The sequence below is a fragment of the Dermacentor silvarum genome, chromosome 3, assembly GCF_013339745.2.
Source record: "Dermacentor silvarum isolate Dsil-2018 chromosome 3, BIME_Dsil_1.4, whole genome shotgun sequence".
NCBI lineage: Eukaryota > Metazoa > Arthropoda > Arachnida > Ixodida > Ixodidae > Dermacentor > Dermacentor silvarum.
This window is the reverse complement of record NC_051156.1, coordinates 128835943-128855471: the sequence shown is the minus strand read 5'-3', so window position 1 is coordinate 128855471 and position 19529 is coordinate 128835943. Positions and strand designations below refer to the sequence as shown.

Here is a 19529-nt window from a genome sequence, read left to right as displayed (position 1 = left end):
TGGTGCCTAATAAACGCCTTTACAAGTGGTGGAGAGTGCTTCTGCCTTCAGCGTGTATCCTGCAGCTTCGATCCCATACCCTTCGCTCAACCATGCCAGAAGACGCGTCCCAGCAAGTGCCACCTACCCCATCCCAGCAAGCGCCTCCTCAGTATGTCATGTGCTCTGGTGTGCCTCGCCACAGGGACCCTGCCATCTTCAGCGGCGCGGATGAAACCGACGTGGAGGATTGGCTGACAACGTATGAGATGGTCAGCCGTCACAACAAATGGGACGACCCCGCAAAGCTAAGCAATGTTATCTTCTATCTCGCGGGTGTCGCCAGTCTCTGGTACAGCAACCGTGAGACCGATTTTCCGACGTGGTCCTCGTTCAAGACTTCTTTGGTGGCGGTGTTTGGTCGCCCTGCGGTGCGCAAGCTCCGAGCGGAATCTCGTTTGCGAGAACGTGCACAGCAGCCGGGTGAACTATTTACCAGCTACATCGAAGATGTTCTGGACTTGTGCAGACGAATCAACGCTACGATGTCGGAATCCGACAAAATAAGAAATGTCATGAAAGGGATTGAAGACGATGCGTTCAACATGCTGCTTGCGAAGAATCCTCAGTCCGTGACTGACATCGTCACTCTATGCCAAAGCTACGAGGAGCTATGAAGGCAGCGCTCCTTGACACGTCGCCCTTCATCGCGTGACGGACACATTGCTGGTTCGGCCACCATCTCCGACCAGACAGCACTGCTGACAGAAGTGAAAGCGTTCGTTCGGGAGGAAGTTGCACGCCAGCTCTCCTTGCTAACCTTCGCTCAGCCACCGCATGTGCAACAGCCCGCAATGAATGTTATGCCCACGCTCCGTCGCGCGATCGAGCAAGAAATCGCCGAGGTCTTGCCAGACCAGCTTCACCATCGTCCTGAGGCCGCTCCACTAAGCTACGCCGATGTCGTCGCGACACCCCCACATGTTCCGACGGCTGCACCACTCAGCTACGCTGAAGTCGTCGCGAGGTCTCAACCACTCTCTCCGAGTGTGCCTCTCCGTTATGGCGACGTTGCGGCTAGGCCCCGACCGCAGCCCGCCATGCCGTCATACCAGCATCCGCCCAGTACAACGCGACCTCTTACATGGATGGGACCTGCCCCAGCGCACCGATGGCGTACTTCCGACAACCGGCCGATATGCTTTGCGTGCGGCTATGGTGGTCACGTCGCTCGTTTTTGTTATTGCGCTAAGCCGCCTAGCGCCGCATCATCCGTGACAAGCCAGTTCAACCGTCCATATTACGAACCCGATTCGGCTATGTCACCGACTTCGCGCCCGACGCCAACTACCCGCCGTTCACCATCTCCATGCCGTCGCTCAGTGTCGCCGATGCGACCCCGTCCCGTAACTCGGGACGAGGAAAACTAATCGTCGCAGTCCAAGAGGCAAGGGCTGCGGCGCCGTCGAAACGTGAAAGTCCTCAACGCAGTCCTTCAAATGTGATCGTAGTGTTTGTTGACGGTGTTCGCGCATCTGCACTCGTGGACACTGGAGCCGCCGTATGTGTTATGGACGCTAAGCTTTGCCGCCTACTTCGGAAACTCACTACGCCCCTTTCTGGACTGTCCCTCCGCACAGCCAGTGCTCAGAATATCCACCCCTTAGCGGCTTGCACTGCTCGTGTTGTTATAGACGACGTTCTGTACGCCATAGACTTCATAATCCTCACCTCGTGTTCTCACGACGTTATCCTCGGCTGGGATTTCCTCTCGCGCCACAATGCCGTTATCAACTGCGCACGGGCCGAGATGGAACTCTCGCCACTGTTAGACTTGCCGATCACCGACAATACTTCCCTGTCGAGCAACCTAATTGTCCACGACGACACCCACGTTCCTCCCCGCGCGTCAACAGTCGTGCCCATGTACTGCAGCGGAATCTCAGAGGCTGTTGCGCTGCTGTCTCCATCTGACCGCTTCCTTACTCGGACAGGCCTGCTGCTACCTTTTGCGACAGTGGACATCAAGCAGGGCTACAGCATCATTTTCGTTTGCAACCCGTTCCCATACCCTGTCATGCTGCCCCGAGGGGAATGTCTAGCCAATGTCGAAGCGATTGAAGACGTGCAAGTTATGGACGTGCCCGATGACAATTACTGCGCTAGTTCTAATGCGCTCACCGCTATTTCTGCCTGTGAGGGACCGTCCAGTGATGTGTTTGATTCTTCCATTGCCGATGACCTTACGCTGGTCCAGCGATCTCAACTTGTGTGCCTCTTGGATGAATTTCGTTGTTCTTTCGATGTCGGGCAATCTTCCCTAGGCCGGACATCAGCTGTTACTCACTGCATGGACACTGGCTCGCAACCACCATTGCGGCAACGCCCGTATCGTGTAGCTCCTGCAGAGCGTCGTGTAATCAACGAACAAGTCGACGACATGCTTCGCCGCGAGGTGATACGACCTTCCAACAGTCCATGGGCATCCCATGTGGTCCTCGTTACGAAGAAAGATGGTTCTGTGCGGTTCTGTGTCGGCTACCGGGCCCTGAACAAGTTCACACACAAGGACGTGTACCCTTTCCCTCGCATCGGCCGACGCCGATCGGCCAAAGACAGCTTTTGTAACACCCGACGGCTTATACGAATTTAACGTAATGCCTTTTGGGCTTTGTAATGCGCCCGCAACATTTGAGCTCATGATGGACACCGTTTTGCGTGGCTTGAATTGGCACACATGCTTGTGCTACCTTGATGACGTTGTTGTTTTTGCGCCGGACTTCACAACGCACCTTCAACGCCTACGGTGTGTCTTGACGTGCTTAACAAACGCCGGCCTACAACTAAACCTCAAGAAGTGCCGATTTGCAGCTCGGCAGCTGACGATCCTCGGTTACGTCGTATCCAAGGATGGGATACTCCCCGATCGAGCCAAGCTTCAGGCCGTCGCTGAATTCCTTACCCAGTTTTTGAGAATGATCTAGTTTTGATTACATAATCTCGTGGATCGTCTTAGTTTGCTGCGCGCAAAACCGACCGAAGAAACATGCCGAAACGCCGGGGAGGAAGGTAGGGATAACTTCGTTTACATAAACTAATTATACGCTGATGGCAATATCTTTCGTGATGAGGATATTACATGCAGTTTGTTGTATGTTTTCGCAACTGTACAGAGAACATTGCCGGGCACCGCCACATGTGTAGGAAGATGTACAGATACTTATATGTTTATTTGCTAAACTTCTCACCTCATCGCAAGTTTTGACCAATCAGTTGGTTTTACGTTGGAAACGCCATTACCAACCAACAACCAGGAAAGTGGTTCTTCGTTCATTTGTAGAGTGTTAAAAAATGACCAGTGTCAGTCGTTTTGTGCAACTCGTCGGAAAATGAACTGAAAATTTACTAACAAGATGCCGATGACTTCTTTTGTTTTTGCTTCACGCATAGAAAAAGCGCTCAAAGAAAAACCTGAAACGAAACAACGCCATGCTGGACAGTACCCACGAGCTGAATTCACAAGGCTGCTCACTGTAAAGGGCCGTTAGTAATTTGCTAATTGCCATGGGTAATATCTTCGCTACATCCACAGCCTGTTAAAAATACATTCTAACGCTAGAGCTGCTTCGTAAAGACGGAGCACGTTATACCAGATTCAAATAATTTGCTTACTTGAAACATAGAAATCTCACGTTCAACACATATCTGAGGTGTGTACGGATACCTAGCAATGATCCAATGATACGCAGCGGAATTAAGCAGCTTCACGAAACCCAAACAGGGTCAGTAAAGCGTAATTACCCCTTTGCACCCACCTGTATTTTTTCGTATCATCCAGTGTCCACAACGGGTGGATCGCGGTGAAACCTAGCACTCATGGAAATCGAACCATTGATGTAGAGTGAATTGTACGCCGCTGCAATGCCTACGGGCGCTGTGGATATTGTGGTAAATAAATAAATAAAAAATAAAAATAAAATACAATTGATGGAGTATATCGCACCAAATTATTCGGTATTTTCATGGTTAAAATAAAAAGTGAAACATATTACTAAAGTATGCAAACTAGTTAGACCAGAAAATTTAGATCAATGTTTGAATTAAGGTATTTTTAAAGCATCAGTCATCCGTCTTCTAGGCGAAAACAAGGTTACAAATGCATCTGTTGAAGCAGCGTTCTATGCAGTATAATATTTTACCACATGTGCTTATGCGCTCGCATATATGCTAAGAAAATTCCGCCATTCAGTAAAGGGTTGAAGTCAACCATACCATTTAGACATAAATGTAATGATACTTAGCAGGGCGATAACTCGAAATAAAAGATAACAGTGAGAGGCGAGAGGAAAGTTAAGACGAGCGCTATCTCGTCTTTCCTCTCGCCTCTCACTGTTATTTTTTATTTCGAGTGTTTGCGCTACTCAGTACCATGTTAAGTAAACACCAACTCACCCAAGAAGAAGTTATTCTGAAATATAATGAATTTCGCCTGCGCAAGTTTCGGTTGTTTAATCTGGCTGCAGAACGGTGACGAAGACAGTATTCTGAAGCGGGCACCACAATGAATTAGCTGTTAGGTTTCATTCCGTGGTAGCTATTTAATGTTTTCTTTGCAGATTCGGCGGGTACCTTTGGTGAAAACCTTGCTTAAAAATATTTAAGTTGTTGACGCATGTCACAAAGTTTCGCTCCTTGCTGTCGGAAAACCATCCATTTCAAACGACGAGACCGGGATTGCTGACTCTTTGTGATAAAAGCTTTATAGTGGCGAAGTGAGAAAAGTACAAAATAACGAAGTGTTTCTTATTTGCAAATGTCATAGGTATTGGTTTGTTTACGTTATTCTTAATTTGCAAAGCCTAACTTGAGTAAATAAATATACTAATTTCTCAATGATCGAATAGTCATTTGCAGTATCCAGAAACAAACTTCTTCACATGGGTTAGAATTTTCCATCCCCCATAGTTTCAGTTGAAGGACAACCGAAGTAAAACTCACCATATATTTACTGCTAGCAAGCACACGATACCTTAATAGAGTTTTTACTCAGCCATAGCCCAATGCCAGGTAGAAATAGAATCTGGGAGAAGGGCCGCATTCAAGGCAGCATAAACAAGGGCAAGTGATGGGCTCTGTGTGTGTTCAATATGTAATTACACGTCTTTTCTGTACAACGAACATACCAAGAACGTGTGGTGTATGAGAACTACGACTGTCGTAACGTGGCCATGGGAAGGGAAGGTGGCGGCGGGTATCTATCTCTAAATCCGCCAGTGGCTGGCAGGATTTTGGAGCCTTAGTCATCAAGCAGTTTGTTGGTAGCTCAAGCACTATTCGGTAAATTCCGATCTTACGTGACATAGACATGTGGTGCAGGGGTGATTTAGTTATTCAGAGGGTTTAATGGCGAGACGCAATGATGTCACATTCGTAGTTTGCTGAAACGTAAGAAAAACGCTACGGGCAAACATGGAACGAAAATGAAACATGCTCTATAAAAAGATTGGTCCCCTGAACAGCTGTAGAGGAAACAGGCAGTGCAAAGAACTCACGGCAGATGTAGAAAATTTACTAAAGCAAAAAGTACGACTTAACATACATAAAGAACACCTGGCGTGTGCATTTTTTTTAATTTTGTTTTTGGAAACGTAGGTATAGTCTGAGCCATTATGGAGTGACACGTGGCGAGCAGTAGTTGCTTCACATCACTTCTAGAGGGCAGCTGGGCGGCAAGTAATCTACCGTTTAAAGACAGGCTCATTGCTGGATTCGTTCTATTAGCTCAGAGGAGTGAGATCGTAGTGCAGTCCAAAACAGTAACAGGTCAATATGCCGGTAGAATTGTATTTGTTCCAGGGTAGCGCGCCTTGCACATTCGTGCAAATGGTTGCAAAACACATTGGCGTTGAACTTACTCTTAAGGAACTGGACTTTTTGAAGCGAGAACACGAGGCACCAGAGTTCACCAAGGTATGCAGAACTTCTTTTGAAATTGTAATGGTAATATGATGGTAAATGCGAAAAATTAGACGATAGATTAGAGAACAGATATGGGAAAATTATCTGTTCTGGGCATCGATGCCAAACTGGTATTCCAGTTGAACAGGAATCAGGAAATTGTGGAGTGTCGCATGCACCGAATTCATGGCTACTTTCTTTTGTTCAGTTATCTTATTCGTATAATTACTTGGGCTCCTATATAAACATCATCAACAAGCAAGCGTTGCACAATACGGCAAGCCAGGCGGAGCCGTTTTAAATGGAGGTCATTTACTTCTGTTTTTTTAAATATTTGTCGCCAACTTGAATTACGACATCCAGCTCAGAGTCACATAAAACAAATTGAGATACTGTGGAAATTTATTGTGATTCCGACGCGCGATCTGTTGTTGCCTTAAGTTCACGATCTTCGCGTGCATCCGTATGCTTCTCTCACTGCTTATCACAGCTTTATATTAAACGTTATATCGGCGCACAAAAGGATTTTTGAGCGCATTTCTGAAGGGGAACTCGCGCTCAATGTTATACGAATTCTCTTTCGTCAAACTTGATATGTTACGCTCAGTGTGCCTAATATGAAGTCGTCAATGCATAAATCAACTGTCACGTTAAAACAATTACGGCAGAATGGATCTCCCTATCGGTCAGGCGATTAGCATTCACGCAATGTAGCGACATCACGTATTGCCGAAGCCACGTTTATTTAAAATGCGTAGTGGTAATTCCGGGATTTCTGTTGATTCGGCTGCGTGCGACGTGTGCTTTCTCTGGAATCGGCCTCCCTTGCTATAGCACTCGCTTGCCGAGGTAACTCATGGGCACGATTGAATGACGACGACGCAGTGGCGACGATGAAATGACGAAGCAGGAATGGCGAATGGCGCTGATGCAAAGGCAAATGTGGTATGATGATGATGATGATGATGATAGCAATGAGATGGCGATTATGAAGTGACGATGCTGTAACGACGATAGCGTGACCACGACAAAATGAGCACACTGGGATGACGACGACTATGTGGCGATGATGGCGTATCGAAGACGGCATAACGATATTAAAATGACGAATATTAAATCACCGCGACGGCATCACCGCGACGGTATGACAACGAATGCGTGAAGACGACTGTATGACGACGCCGCCATGGCGACGATGACATACCAAGGGTATCATGACAATGGCGTGACAATATTTTCTTACAAAGTCTGTATAGTGACAATGGCGTGATGACGATGGCATGGCGACTATGTCACGATGACAGTCGGATGATGAATTTAGAATGGCGATGTAACAACCACGGCGGCATCCAGACGAATATATCACAGCGAATGGGTGACGACGATTGTTTGAAGGCCTAACAACAGCAAGACAACCGTAGGATGATGGCGTGACGACCACTGTGTGACGACGATGGCCGGACAAGAATGAAATGAAAGAGCTGGAATGACGATGATACAGCGACCACAATGGCATGATGACCACAAGCACATGTCTTGTGGACCAAGCTATAAGACAAGTTGGAGCATAGGTTTGACGTTTAAGGTTTGAACATGATGGCATGATGAGAGTCAGATGGCTAAGCTCGAATGACGATGATAGGGGAACCACGGTGGCATCACTAGACAATTTTAAAATAGTGTTTGTCGCCTTACGTACGCGAAACGTAAGCACCTTTGTGGGACGTTATGGTGCGCGTCCTTTCAAAACATTTAGTTTAGCGTAGAGGAACGCAAACGCGAGGAAGACTTTATAAAACGGGGCGCCGTCTGGTGCTTCGTGCCAAACGTATCCAAGCCAAGAAAATCCAGTAACAACCATCCTGTTGTTCCTATGCGGACGCGTCTCGTTAAGCCTACCAGTGCCGGAATCACCGAAAGTTCTTGGAAATCGGAGGCGCTATGTACTCATAACTAACGTTTAAGGTGAGTTTAGAGAAAGCGAAAGCTCATTTCTGTAGTTACTGGCGATCTACGCGAGTGAGAGCGCAGCCATCACGAGAATTCACACTGAAGCCGGGCCCGCGGATGCCGCCTTGTTCGGCAACGCTATTTCTTAGCGTCCGTAAACATTACGAACGTTAAACTCCCCAAATAACGTACGTTATCATAGCGCACGTAAACGACAGAAACCGAATAACGTTTAGAGCATGCGCAGTGACGACAACGCTATTTCGTTACGTACGTAATGCGTAACGCTAAACTAAAACTGTCTACAACCACGAGCACGTACCTAGTGACCCAAGCTGGTAAACGACTTCGACTATCTGGGTCGTGGCAGATAGATAGATAAATAGATAGATGGATAGATAGATAGATAGATAGATAGATAGATAGCTAGATAGATCAAAACACCTAAAGTGGCAAAAAATGCTATCGCAATTAAAGCATGCTCCCGCATTTGCCCCAAAACCGGGCAAGATACTTAAATTCATCTTTCAAGAATGCTACAGAAGTTGACCTGACACGCATATGACTAAGCTTGTTTGCCGTTATTAACTCGAACGAGCTCCCTTGGATGATAAAAAACATAATTCTAAATGCTGATGTATAACTGTGCACACTAGATAATTTTCTCCTCTTTTCTAGGTCAACCCATTTCAAAAGGTCCCGACCATAAACGACTCCGGATTCATCCTCTACGAAAGGTAAGCTCGAGAAGACCCACACATTTTATGAGCTGTTATGCAAGGGCACGTGTAGGAATGGGGAGTTGAAATGAACGTGTTTGTGAAGAAGCTATTGCAGAGGACGTATATGGCGTACTGTGCGAGTGTGCTATTCTATCCTCTTCTGCTCTGTGCTGTGAATTCTCTTCATAATGGTACGGGATGGAAAGCTGTTCAGGGACTCATGCAATTGTTTCTGTGGCGGTTGACTGCAATAGCCGTCTGGCAAGCGCCTTAGGAAGGAGGCATCTGCCCGACGATCGCCAATAGATTAGCCTCGACCATTTACCTCTCATTCGCACTGAATTATTTGAAGAAGTCACCCATTGAGCCGCTTGTAGTTCCGTGGAATAGGATACAAGCACGCAAGGCTCCATTTACCCGTCTAAGTCGCCATAAAATTCTGTAGACTAGAGGAAAGGCATAAACAAAAACACACAATTATAAGCGGCTCCCTTTTGAGGTTTGTGTTAGAATGTGGGCCTTAAGCCTAAGTGGCTTATGATACAAGGAGCACGCATATAGTCGAAATTCAATCAAACTCTCCACTCGCCTTTTATGAACTGCAGCTCTGCCATCGCTTACTATCTGGTGAACAAGTACGCGCCTACCTCGGAGCTCTACCCCAAAGATGTGCAAAAGCGGGCACGCGTAGACCAAGTCCTTTCCGTTGTGTCGACACACATTCAGCCCAAGTTCTCGGCATTTTCGGTAAGTTTTATTGCTGAAACTTTGACGGGCACTTTTCCGCTATACTCAGCTGGTAGAGGCCAAACTCTCGAATAACTAGATTTTTTTTTCATCTACAGGGCTCCATATATATAAAACATTTCATGCTGTAGGGTAATCTGCAGCTGAGGAGGATGGTTTTATAGTCGTTCCATATCACATTTCGCAGGTTCACTTATTTATTTCGCCACCTCAACGTTTTGTTACTGAAAGCTCGTATGATCGCACCATTTGTGGAATGCTAGAAATAATTTGCCTCTCATAGGCATTGCGCAACGCCTTCTACTGAGTGCTAGCACAAACGATCGCCTCAATTTTTGTCCCCGTTTGGACAATATTGCAGCACAATGACAAATTGTAGACAAAAAATAGATGGCGCATACAAAGTTTCAGGTGCTTTGCCATAGGAGTGCGATTATCGATCTTTCTTGTGATTGATGTGTAACAGGTGATGATATGCTTTATATGTAATGATGATTATTAATGTGAAAACATTATATGGCTCATGAGGCAAAAAATCCGGCATAGTCGGCGCTGGCGTGGCCACGATGGTCAAAAGTCAAGTGAGATCAGGTGAGCCAATTGAGACAGTTCGTGACGTTAGGTAAGGCAAAGCTAATTAAGGCAGGTTTAATTAAGCTAGAGTTCATAACGGCACCCAAATCCACGGCCATTGGTGGGAGTCGCACCCTGACCGTTGATGTTAAGGCAAGGTTAACTAAGGAATAGGTGATTAGGATAGAGTTAATTAAGGCACTCGAACCTACAACCTTTAATGACAGTCGAACCCACGACGTTTAGTGAGAGTCGAACCCTTGACCTTTGGTGGTCGCAACACTTTCGCATTGATACACCTAGGGATAACTAAGTGCCTCTTGAATTTTTATTATGATTATAATAAAGGGTACTGTATCCCCCTGCCATCCGTGAATCACGAAACTTTATGGGGACATCAGCAGATGCACGAAGTGCCGGTCACGATGCTGAATGCATGATACTACAAAACAGCATATGTTGTTTTCATCGATACACCCCTGCTGATACTCCGTCGCAACAGCATCCTGTAACCTGTCTGCAACTTTCTAGCAATGGCTATTCACCGAGTGGCCGCGTTCGACGCGGCGGTGTCTGTTGCGTATGGGGTGTTCTCAGTTTAATACGCTTAACGCTTCATACCCCTTGTGTCAACTTGGCGTATCCAATCTAGGTGATTGGCTAAGAATGCGCACATGCTAATATTACATACGCAGTGGCGCCTTATCTGTTCCGGCACATACCTAGCGGCACAAACAAAGTAAACCAAGCTGCCTGCTCGGACAGACAGCAGTTAGCAGCCAGTCGTCTTCTTGGGAACACTCCGCACAGCGGGGCAGTCGTCCGCACACACCTGGTGGCCCAATACGGCAGACAACTTTGGTACTTGGTACTGCGAAAGAGGTCAGACAAAAAAAGTGGCAGTTTCTCCCGAAGGGCGAAGCATCGATTGCGATAGCACATTAGAAGGCAGCTTTACGAAGTAAGGGTGATACTTTTATCGGCCGTATAAACTCGTAAACATTCGCTTACTAACTAAATTAACAAGTATGGTGCCACGGGGGCACAGGAAAACGTGCACATATCTTACTCAATCAGTGCGGACACACGCTGACAAAACAACGGGTAAGGTAAAGCGGCAGCAGCAGAGAGAGAATTGACCTTCGTGCTGCTTCTCGCTTCAACGCGAACTAAGCGGCGAGAACACAGCGCGCATGAAGCTATCAGCACTCGTCGCATCTAGACACTATCACATCGCAGATCGCTTTCAAGATAGTACCCGCGCGGCGGTTACTGTAGCATATAAACGTTACTTTGATAAAGTAGAGTGTGCAAGGTCACCTGTGACGCACATGCACGCTGCTCTCGAGACGACACATGCTAACTATGCTATGGCATACTGCTATGGTACACTGCATAGCAGTGTGCTATACTGCTATGGCATTTTCTGCGTATGTGCTCACCTAGATTATACGTTACGTAGTATCTAAAGATCCACCTGCCGTTATTAAGTTACACCTAATCGGATGAGCGTACATTACATGCCGAAGAAATAACAAAGCGCAACTAGGTAGTTTCCAAATGTTTTTGTCATTACTGTTGAAGAATAAATTAGGGAGCCTGCAGCGGCTAAATTCTCAAGAAGTTCAGTACGCATCCAGAGAGTAGAAGTTCCTTAGAAATTTTCGTTCCTTCAATGAATACATTTGATTGAAAGCAGGGTCCTCTTGATGCAAGTATTTCAGCTACGAGTATCAAAGAAACTGGCTAATCTGAAAGATTTTCGCTCTCTATCATGAAGAGGCACCTCAAGTGTAAAAATAAAATGAATTAGAAGATTGCCTCTTAGACTTGAAATTGTGTTTGTCTAAGCACTCGGGCATGCTTCATCATTCACAGGAATGAGTTAAGGACAAAACGATGTGGAATGGTTTCTGTAGAGACAGTTAGGATAGAACAGAATGTGCTACACAGTGGCCTTCTACTAATATCAGGAGTTGCGCACAGTATTTTTAACAAGCCGCATTTACATCAAAGCAGATAGCTCCAGGGACATGTGATTTGCTGTTCCTTTATTATGGTTTCACTAATCAACATCTAATACACACCATTGCATTCTAGACCGTTCAGTATATGACCAGCACATTGCTCCTGGAATTTTGTGAAAGTAACAATGGGAGGTGCCAAAGGTTTCTTTCACAGAAAGTTTGATGCTTTCTGTTTTTTTTTTTCATTTTTTGTGTAGATACCATCGTACAGAACCAACAAGAAGCCGAGTGCTGAGAGCTTCAAGGAATTTGAGGAAGGTGTCTTGAAGGCTTTCCAGCAAGTTATTGGCGACAAAACAACTTTTGTGGCTTGCGATGACCTGACACTAGCGGATATTCGCCTGATTTCGCTCCTAGCCTGCATTGTTCCGGTAAGCAGTCTGCAGTACCATGATATTCCGCTTAGATAAAGAACCATTTCGCCTATGTGCAGCAGTGTAACTTCTATAGTAAGGCCTATTCATTGGTGTCGTCACTAGGACACGCCCATTTTTTATTATTCCGCTTTACTATGCTGTTAAGTATGCTGTGAGCAAAATAAAGAAAAAAATTTTTTCGCGAGTAAGCTGTCTTATGTAAGGCTTAGACAGGTAGGGTAGGTGGATGTAATATGGCCTAGGAAAAGTACAACGGAACAAAAGTGTTGTCTTTGTCTCAAGCGGTCCATATTTAAAATAGAAGCCCTGCTGTACCACTGAGAAACCTAAACTTTACTTTTGTATGCAGAAAAGTTGTCCCTTTACCTAGTTAAACAAGCTGTCTGCGCTGTACATACAATCAAGAAATACGCAGTATACGATACGACGCAGATTTAAAGTACACCTATTTTTATGGTAGCGATAGCTGCACAAATTAATACTAAATGAGAATTTGTTGCCTTCAAGACGTGCTTTCACTTGCCCCGCCAAGATAGTTTCAGAAAATTGTCTGTCAATTTTTCACTGTCACCTCTTTCCTCAAGATCTTAAGCATGGAGTTGCGTCAGTGACACCTTGTCTTCGTGCTTTATGACATTTTATTGAAGAAGCTATGCGCAGCGATTGGTCTTGATGCTTTTGTTTGTTGAAAAGTTTATTCAGTGTTTTAATGAACGAAGATGAAATGAAAGTTCACCTGCCACTTTTCTGTACTAGCCTGATAAAAAACACAGGTGCATCCGGTGGGTGGCATTACTAAGTCACTGAGTAAAAAAAAAAATTGGCCATTATGGACGCCTTTCTTGCTGTTTTAGTTTTTATTAGTGATTACAGTTAGCAGGAGTTAATTCGTAGGCTTGACTTGAACGGTGAATTATATTTTAAGCGTAAGTGTCAAATGACCCATTGAGCGAAATGCAACTCGACTGACGTGAAATCTGGGGAGGTGCGAAGCGTGCAGTGATGCACCGCTAATGTGCTTATACTGCCTTAAGCAATGACTCATAACCCCGTAAACGCAGCCTGCCCATTACGACGACAGAAGAGAAGTTAAATTCTACGGTGGAATGATGAGGTGCAACGCAGACAGCCGTGGAAGACGACGACGAACGCTTGCTTACCGTGACTATGAATACGACTATTGCGATAGGAGATACCGACAGCCTGAACGCATAAAGTGCTTCGCACCTATAAACTTGCTTGAGCCACGTACTATCAGAATTGGAGGACGCTGAAGCTTCGCCTTTAAGAGTGGAACACGATAGCATTCAAAGAGCCCTGGCTGCTTACCAGGCTTCGTTCTCGTACATTCAAATTAAAATCCGACGCTATCTTGTGGTTAGGTTGTAGTTAAGACATACTTTACAATTTTTATGATGAATTTTACTTTGAGAATTTACCTTTTTGCTCACTAACCCCTTGCGCCATGTGGAGGGCCTGAGCGGTCGGGGTGGTTCGGGATTATTTTCTCCGCCACGCATGCCACCGAAGCCGAATTTTCTGCGACAGGGGTCCCTTAACGCTATCGCGTTTAAAAGAATAACGCCCGAAAGATATCCTGGTTCGAAGCATTTATTTTTTTATTTGTTTATTTCGAAAGTTCGCCCAACGGCATAAACTATTAAATATAGAAATGTAGGCCGGTATCGGTGATGAACATCAATAGTCCTCGATGGTTGTTTCCATAGAGCAGAGAATCAGTCTGGTGGTTGCGTGGGATGAAGGCCCACTGTTTGCAGGTAGCGCCGTCGTATCTGGTTTAGACCAGGGCATGTCCAAAACAGGCGTTTTATTGTAGGCGCGGACGCTCGAGCAGGGAAATATGGGCAGGTATCCGCAAATGTTCCATGGAGGCGTTGTGGCCAGGCATAGGTGACCGATGGTGTAAGTGCCAGCCCCACACGGAGTCTCCGCAACACCACCTCCTCCTGGCGTGTAAGGCCGCCTGGGATGTTTGAACCACACGGTGGAATTAAATCACGTGTGATGCGGCGGAGAATCTCCTTGCGGTGGATGAAATCACCCTAGGGGTCACTTAGGAAAGATGCTTCCACAGCTTGTGGCAGCTCACTGTGGGTGGCGGTGAGCAGAAATAGTGTCCCGTGGAATCCACTGTATCCGAAGCTGACCGGGCATCTGTACTTATAGTATAACTTTCTTTGAGCGTATGGGAGCTTCTTCATTTATATTAGGGTAGCGCTGCCTGTCCTTGGCTGTTCTGACGCATGTCGTAGAAGCCACGCTCACCTTTGGTCGAGGCATGTTCGCAGTGCGAGATCTGTGGAGAGGGGTGAGGCGCGCCTGGTGTTCAGTAATTGCACCAATGAGCACGCGCCCCCGCGCCACGGGAATGCCAACCAGTTGGGCAGTAGCTGCGCCTCCAGCATGTGAAGGAAGTGGAGCTTCCGACTTTGTTGCAGGTGATGTGGCCTTCGTGCCTAGGGGACCCACCATACAGAAATTATTGTATGGCCAAGTGGCAAAAGACACTTAAATGAAGCCTTATTACAAAGGTGATACCAATTGGCCAGTTTTAAATTCCTAAGTTACTTATCAGTTAGCTTTCCGTATGATAAGGCAATTCACAGAAGAATAAAATTAGGTCTGAGTGCATATGGCAGCATTGCCAAATACTGACTGGGTGCCCCTGTCAGTATTTATCCCTGTCGTTTAATAGAAAAGTTTACAATCATTGCATTCTACCGGTGCTAACATATGGGACAGAAACTTGGAGGTTAACAAAGAAGATCGAGAACAAGTTAACGGTCGCACAAAGAGAGATGGAGCGAAAAGTGTTATGCCTAACGTTAAGGGAGAAGAAGAGAGCGGTGTTGATCGGCGACCAAACGGGGATAGCTGGTATTCCATCTGACATTAAGACAAAAGAAATCAAGCTGGGCAGGGCATGTAATGCGTAGAATAGGTAACGGGCGGACATAATAGTTACAGAATGGGTGCCAAGGGGAGGGAATCGCACTAGAGGATGTTTGAACCTTAAGTGGGGTGATGAAGTTAGGAAATTTGCCGGCGAAGTTGGAATCAGCTAGCGCAAGACAGGGTATTTGAAAATCGGAGGGAGAGGCCTTCGTCCTGCAGTGGACCTAAATATAGGCTGATGATGAGGATGAAGTTAGCTTATCACTTCGCACATCTCACAATACCAACAAACATGTTTTTATTTAAAATTTAATAAAGTAACTACTGCATATGTCCCAGTGATTTGTTAGTATCAACAATAATAGGTTTGTTTTATTACAGTTGCATTATTTTGCAGGATATTTGAACCGAAAATCTATTTTCTTGCATGTCCTTGCTGAGAGCATTTTGTAGAATGCTTTGCTGCGAAAGATCGCCACGAAATGATTGAGCGAATCATAGGCATGCTCGACGTTTCAAGCTCAGTCGAATCTCGTACATCCGTTCGTCGAAAGCTCTAAGACGTGATGCAGATCCCGCACACGGTAAGAATCGGTGTAAGCGACGCTTTCGCGTCTGCTATCCCGCCGCATCCAACTGGGCGCCGGCACATCATGCTCCCTACGTACGCGTTGTCAACGGTCTATCCCCGGAGCCTCACGAGGTCTTCGCCTGCATCAACAAGTTGGCGCGCTGTACAACCTATCTTCTCGCCTTCATCTTCTGAGCACCGCACCTCTGTGCCTCCTCACCGTACGCACTCCCCTCTGCACATTACAGCTACCCATAAAATCGGCCAAAGGCCGAAAAGAAAGCTTCACGTGGCTAACACGTCGACTACATGATAATTAGTTCCGATTTCTCTATCAACAATTTTCAGAGAACCGTCGGTCAGTGAAGCAGCTAGCTGTACAGTGATTTGCCCGCGTCATGTGTAACCCGGCATAGATAACAACAAAAAAGCAGCGGCAGCCAAGGAACCAGATCTGTAGGAAGTGTGCCGTTGGAATTCATGCGTTGGGTTTTCTGCTCCAAGAGAACTGTTCCGATGCGCAGTGCGGCGACATCGATCACTATAGGATGGGCGCCACGTAATATGGAAGGGTTATTTAAATTTTGTTATAAGTACAGTGAACCGGTTGTCTGTAACATCCGTCAAGTGCACTAAAAAATGTTGTGACGTTTCCATTTGCGTAATTTTATTTCATAATCGTGAATTTTGTCAGTTTAATTAAAACAATTTCTCTGCTCAGCAGCCGGCCCTTCCATTTGATGCAGACACTACATCAGTTTTGCTGCATTCAGTGCTTGTCTGTAGGTTCCTATGACGGCTTCGGCTCATTCAGGGATAGAACATCGCAGTGTCCCACGTGGGAATGCAGGGACGCGCCACAAATAATTCGCAGCATTTTCGGCGCAACTTCATATCATCAGGCGGTATCACCAGGCGCATCTCTACCAACGTTTCTTCGCAAAACGTTTTCTGTCCAGAACCCATTTACAATTTGTGCTGGAAAATAAATCAATCAGTGCGTTTAAACAACCTCTTCCACTAGTATTTCCATAGGGTATTCAGGACACTATGAAAAACTGCTGCGGGTTCATCTAGTCGATATCAGGCGCTCTTGTCTGAGCTGCACGTTTCTGAGCGCCCAACCCAATAATAGTTCCTTTATGCACGAGCCGTTGTGATGCACTGTCATTTAGAAATGGGAGCGCCGTCAACAGGTAGTGATGTGCCGTCACCTTATCTATCAACATTTCCGGCGTTCTCGTCCCTCACCACAGGCTGAACTCTGTAAATGTAGTGCGCATTGTTGAGAGCAGAAGAACGCGAGTGCCATCGCCACGCGGACGGGGCAGGGAACACGGAGCATGTTCTAATAAAGAAGTCGGCCGAACTTTCTGTTTATTTTAGTGCGCCTATGCCACTGAACTTTCGAATTGCTGTGTTCTGGGTTGACTTTCAGTTTCAGTATGGCATTAGTTTACATATGTGACTGGTCTTTGTGTTATTGTGATTTGGAGTCGGCGTTTAGATTTCATGCATGCAGGTTAATTATTTTTTATATCTCTTTGTGAAAACGCGTAGCCGGCGCCAATTAGAGGCGACAACATCTCCTAAATACCATATAATAAAAAAAGTCCCACCAAGCAATCGTAACAGAGGACGCGCAGTCACTTCGTTCTCTACACGTATTAAATACATATTCATTTTTACATTTCGCATTTAACAAGCGTTTACCTCGTGTTTCTCAGCCATTCCCCGGTACTTGTCAAGCGTAGATTGATTGGAATATACAGAATAAGGAAACGAAGGAATGTTAATAATAAAAATGATATGCGCATATTTGACGGACCTGCGGTTGAACTGTTGGCGAAGGTGCTGCCGATGGCCGTTTCCGGGGCTCCTGCCACTCTCTAAACGTGACTAACCTTTAAGACAGCACTGTCACTCCGTTTTAGATCTATAGTAGCTCCGAATATGAACATTTGAGATTAAGAGCAGTGACCAGTCGAAGGTAGCATAAAAATGCTAACCTGTATGACTGCGCTATAGTTTGTTTGTTTCGTTATCGTCTGTTTGTTTGCCCTCATACACATGTACTATGAGGGATTGGCCAATAGTAAAGTGGAATAAAAAAGCGTTTAAGTACTAACTTCAAACCAACTAAAATGTCACGGTCACTTTGTTACTATTGTTCGTCATCGTACCATCCATGCTGCGCGTTTGGAATATATTTCAGTTACCATCGAGCAATATTCGATGTTGCACTCATGGAAAGCGGTTTTGTTAACTGGTGGGCGGCAAAGACTAATCATATTGAAGTATGATACCATCGAGGGTGATTTCATTTGTTCAATTTATTGTATTCCGCAGCTCAAGGATATCTTCGACAGATCAAAGTATCCCAATGTGGCCGCCTACTACGACCGTGTGACAGCGAAGATGCCTTATTTCGAGGAACTTCTGCGGCCCCATATTGATGACCGTTCCAGATTCTGGTCAACCCTTCAGTAATTCTGAAGAAAAATAAAGCAAGTGACTATTTCCGGAAATGAAAGCGGAGAAAAGCATGATGGATAGCGGTGGGAAAGTCTTTCTTAAGTGGGAATGAATTCAGCCGGATATGTGTAGAGGACTGAAAATAAAAATAAATAAAGTCATCGGCCCACACAGTGCACTGTGTTCAATTTCCAGGAAATATACCATAGAGGTAACTCACTTGTCAATAGGCCGGTTATTTACGCATCCGTCTGTGTGTTGAAATGCGCATATGTTCAATGAAGGAAGCTATCGTGATTCGGCCGCCTAGACTGACTTTATGTTTACTGTCACCATTGGTCAACACTTGTTCTTACGAGCAAGTTTAGCTGACGCGGTGTTTTCTGAATGAGGGCCTAGGATGAGCAACGTTAAACCGTATGCTTTCCAAGTTAAACTGACAGGAATTTTGACAACATGTACACGCGTGTTATCCAGTCTGCGGTCAATGTGGTAAGCACTGGCGTACTTTATAAGCTCTCTGATTTCGTCGCCATGCTGGCTTAAGCGAATGCTTTGTGCTTATATCAGGAATGCAGTTCCTGGTAGGTGTTCTTGGGTAGACGTGGTCTATGCATACTATGACGTGAAAACATTACTATCGTCTTGTAGGTGCTCTGAAGTGATTTAACTCGACGTCCCTGCAGTTTCCTCCCCCAGTGAGGCAGACGAAGCACCCAGTGCTTATACATGCGAGCACGCTAGAACCTATGGTCAGCCTCGGATATCAGTTGTGTACTTTTACACATTAGTTTGACGATCGTAGCTATTATTGAAGCATTCAATCTTTAGTTCACCCAGGCTGTGATTTAGCCGGAATCAGTAGTTCAAGGAACCTACGACACGATTGTACCAGCGTGGGTGCCATCCTGCTGTTTTCGTCGAAAAGTGTTCTAAATTTTATTTCCCGTTACATTGGGCGACTAGTGCGTTGGTAAAATTAGTCTTTCCCCCGAATAAGATAATTTTAGATAGTATTGAGAACATGTTTTTCACCACAAGGCGAACAAAACACTTTTTTAAAGTCTTGTTCGGTCCATTCTTTCCGTCGCAACATCCCAGTTTGCGGCAAACGATGTTTTCACAATGATTCTTTTTATGCGGCGCTCATTCGAATGGCAAAGAGCCGGTGTTGAAACAAAAAGATTCTACTATGTTTTTTAAGCAATAATATTGTTCTCTCTGTTGAGCCACG

General features: G+C 45.6%; 2 protein-coding genes across 2 annotated transcripts in view; both read left to right on the top strand.

The window, feature by feature from the left end:
• The window catches only part of LOC119445778 (glutathione S-transferase 1-like), a 603258-nt gene that overhangs the window by 172477 nt on the left and 411252 nt on the right, over positions 1-19529 (top strand). The window lies entirely within an intron of this gene.
• On the top strand, positions 5736-18448 carry LOC119444011 (glutathione S-transferase 1). The gene is made up of 5 exons (XM_037708545.2): positions 5736-5949; positions 8566-8624; positions 9215-9356; positions 12154-12327; positions 18170-18448. Exons 1-5 carry the CDS (start codon positions 5809-5811, stop codon positions 18308-18310), a joined length of 657 nt encoding a protein of 218 aa, XP_037564473.1. The 5' UTR covers positions 5736-5808; the 3' UTR covers positions 18311-18448.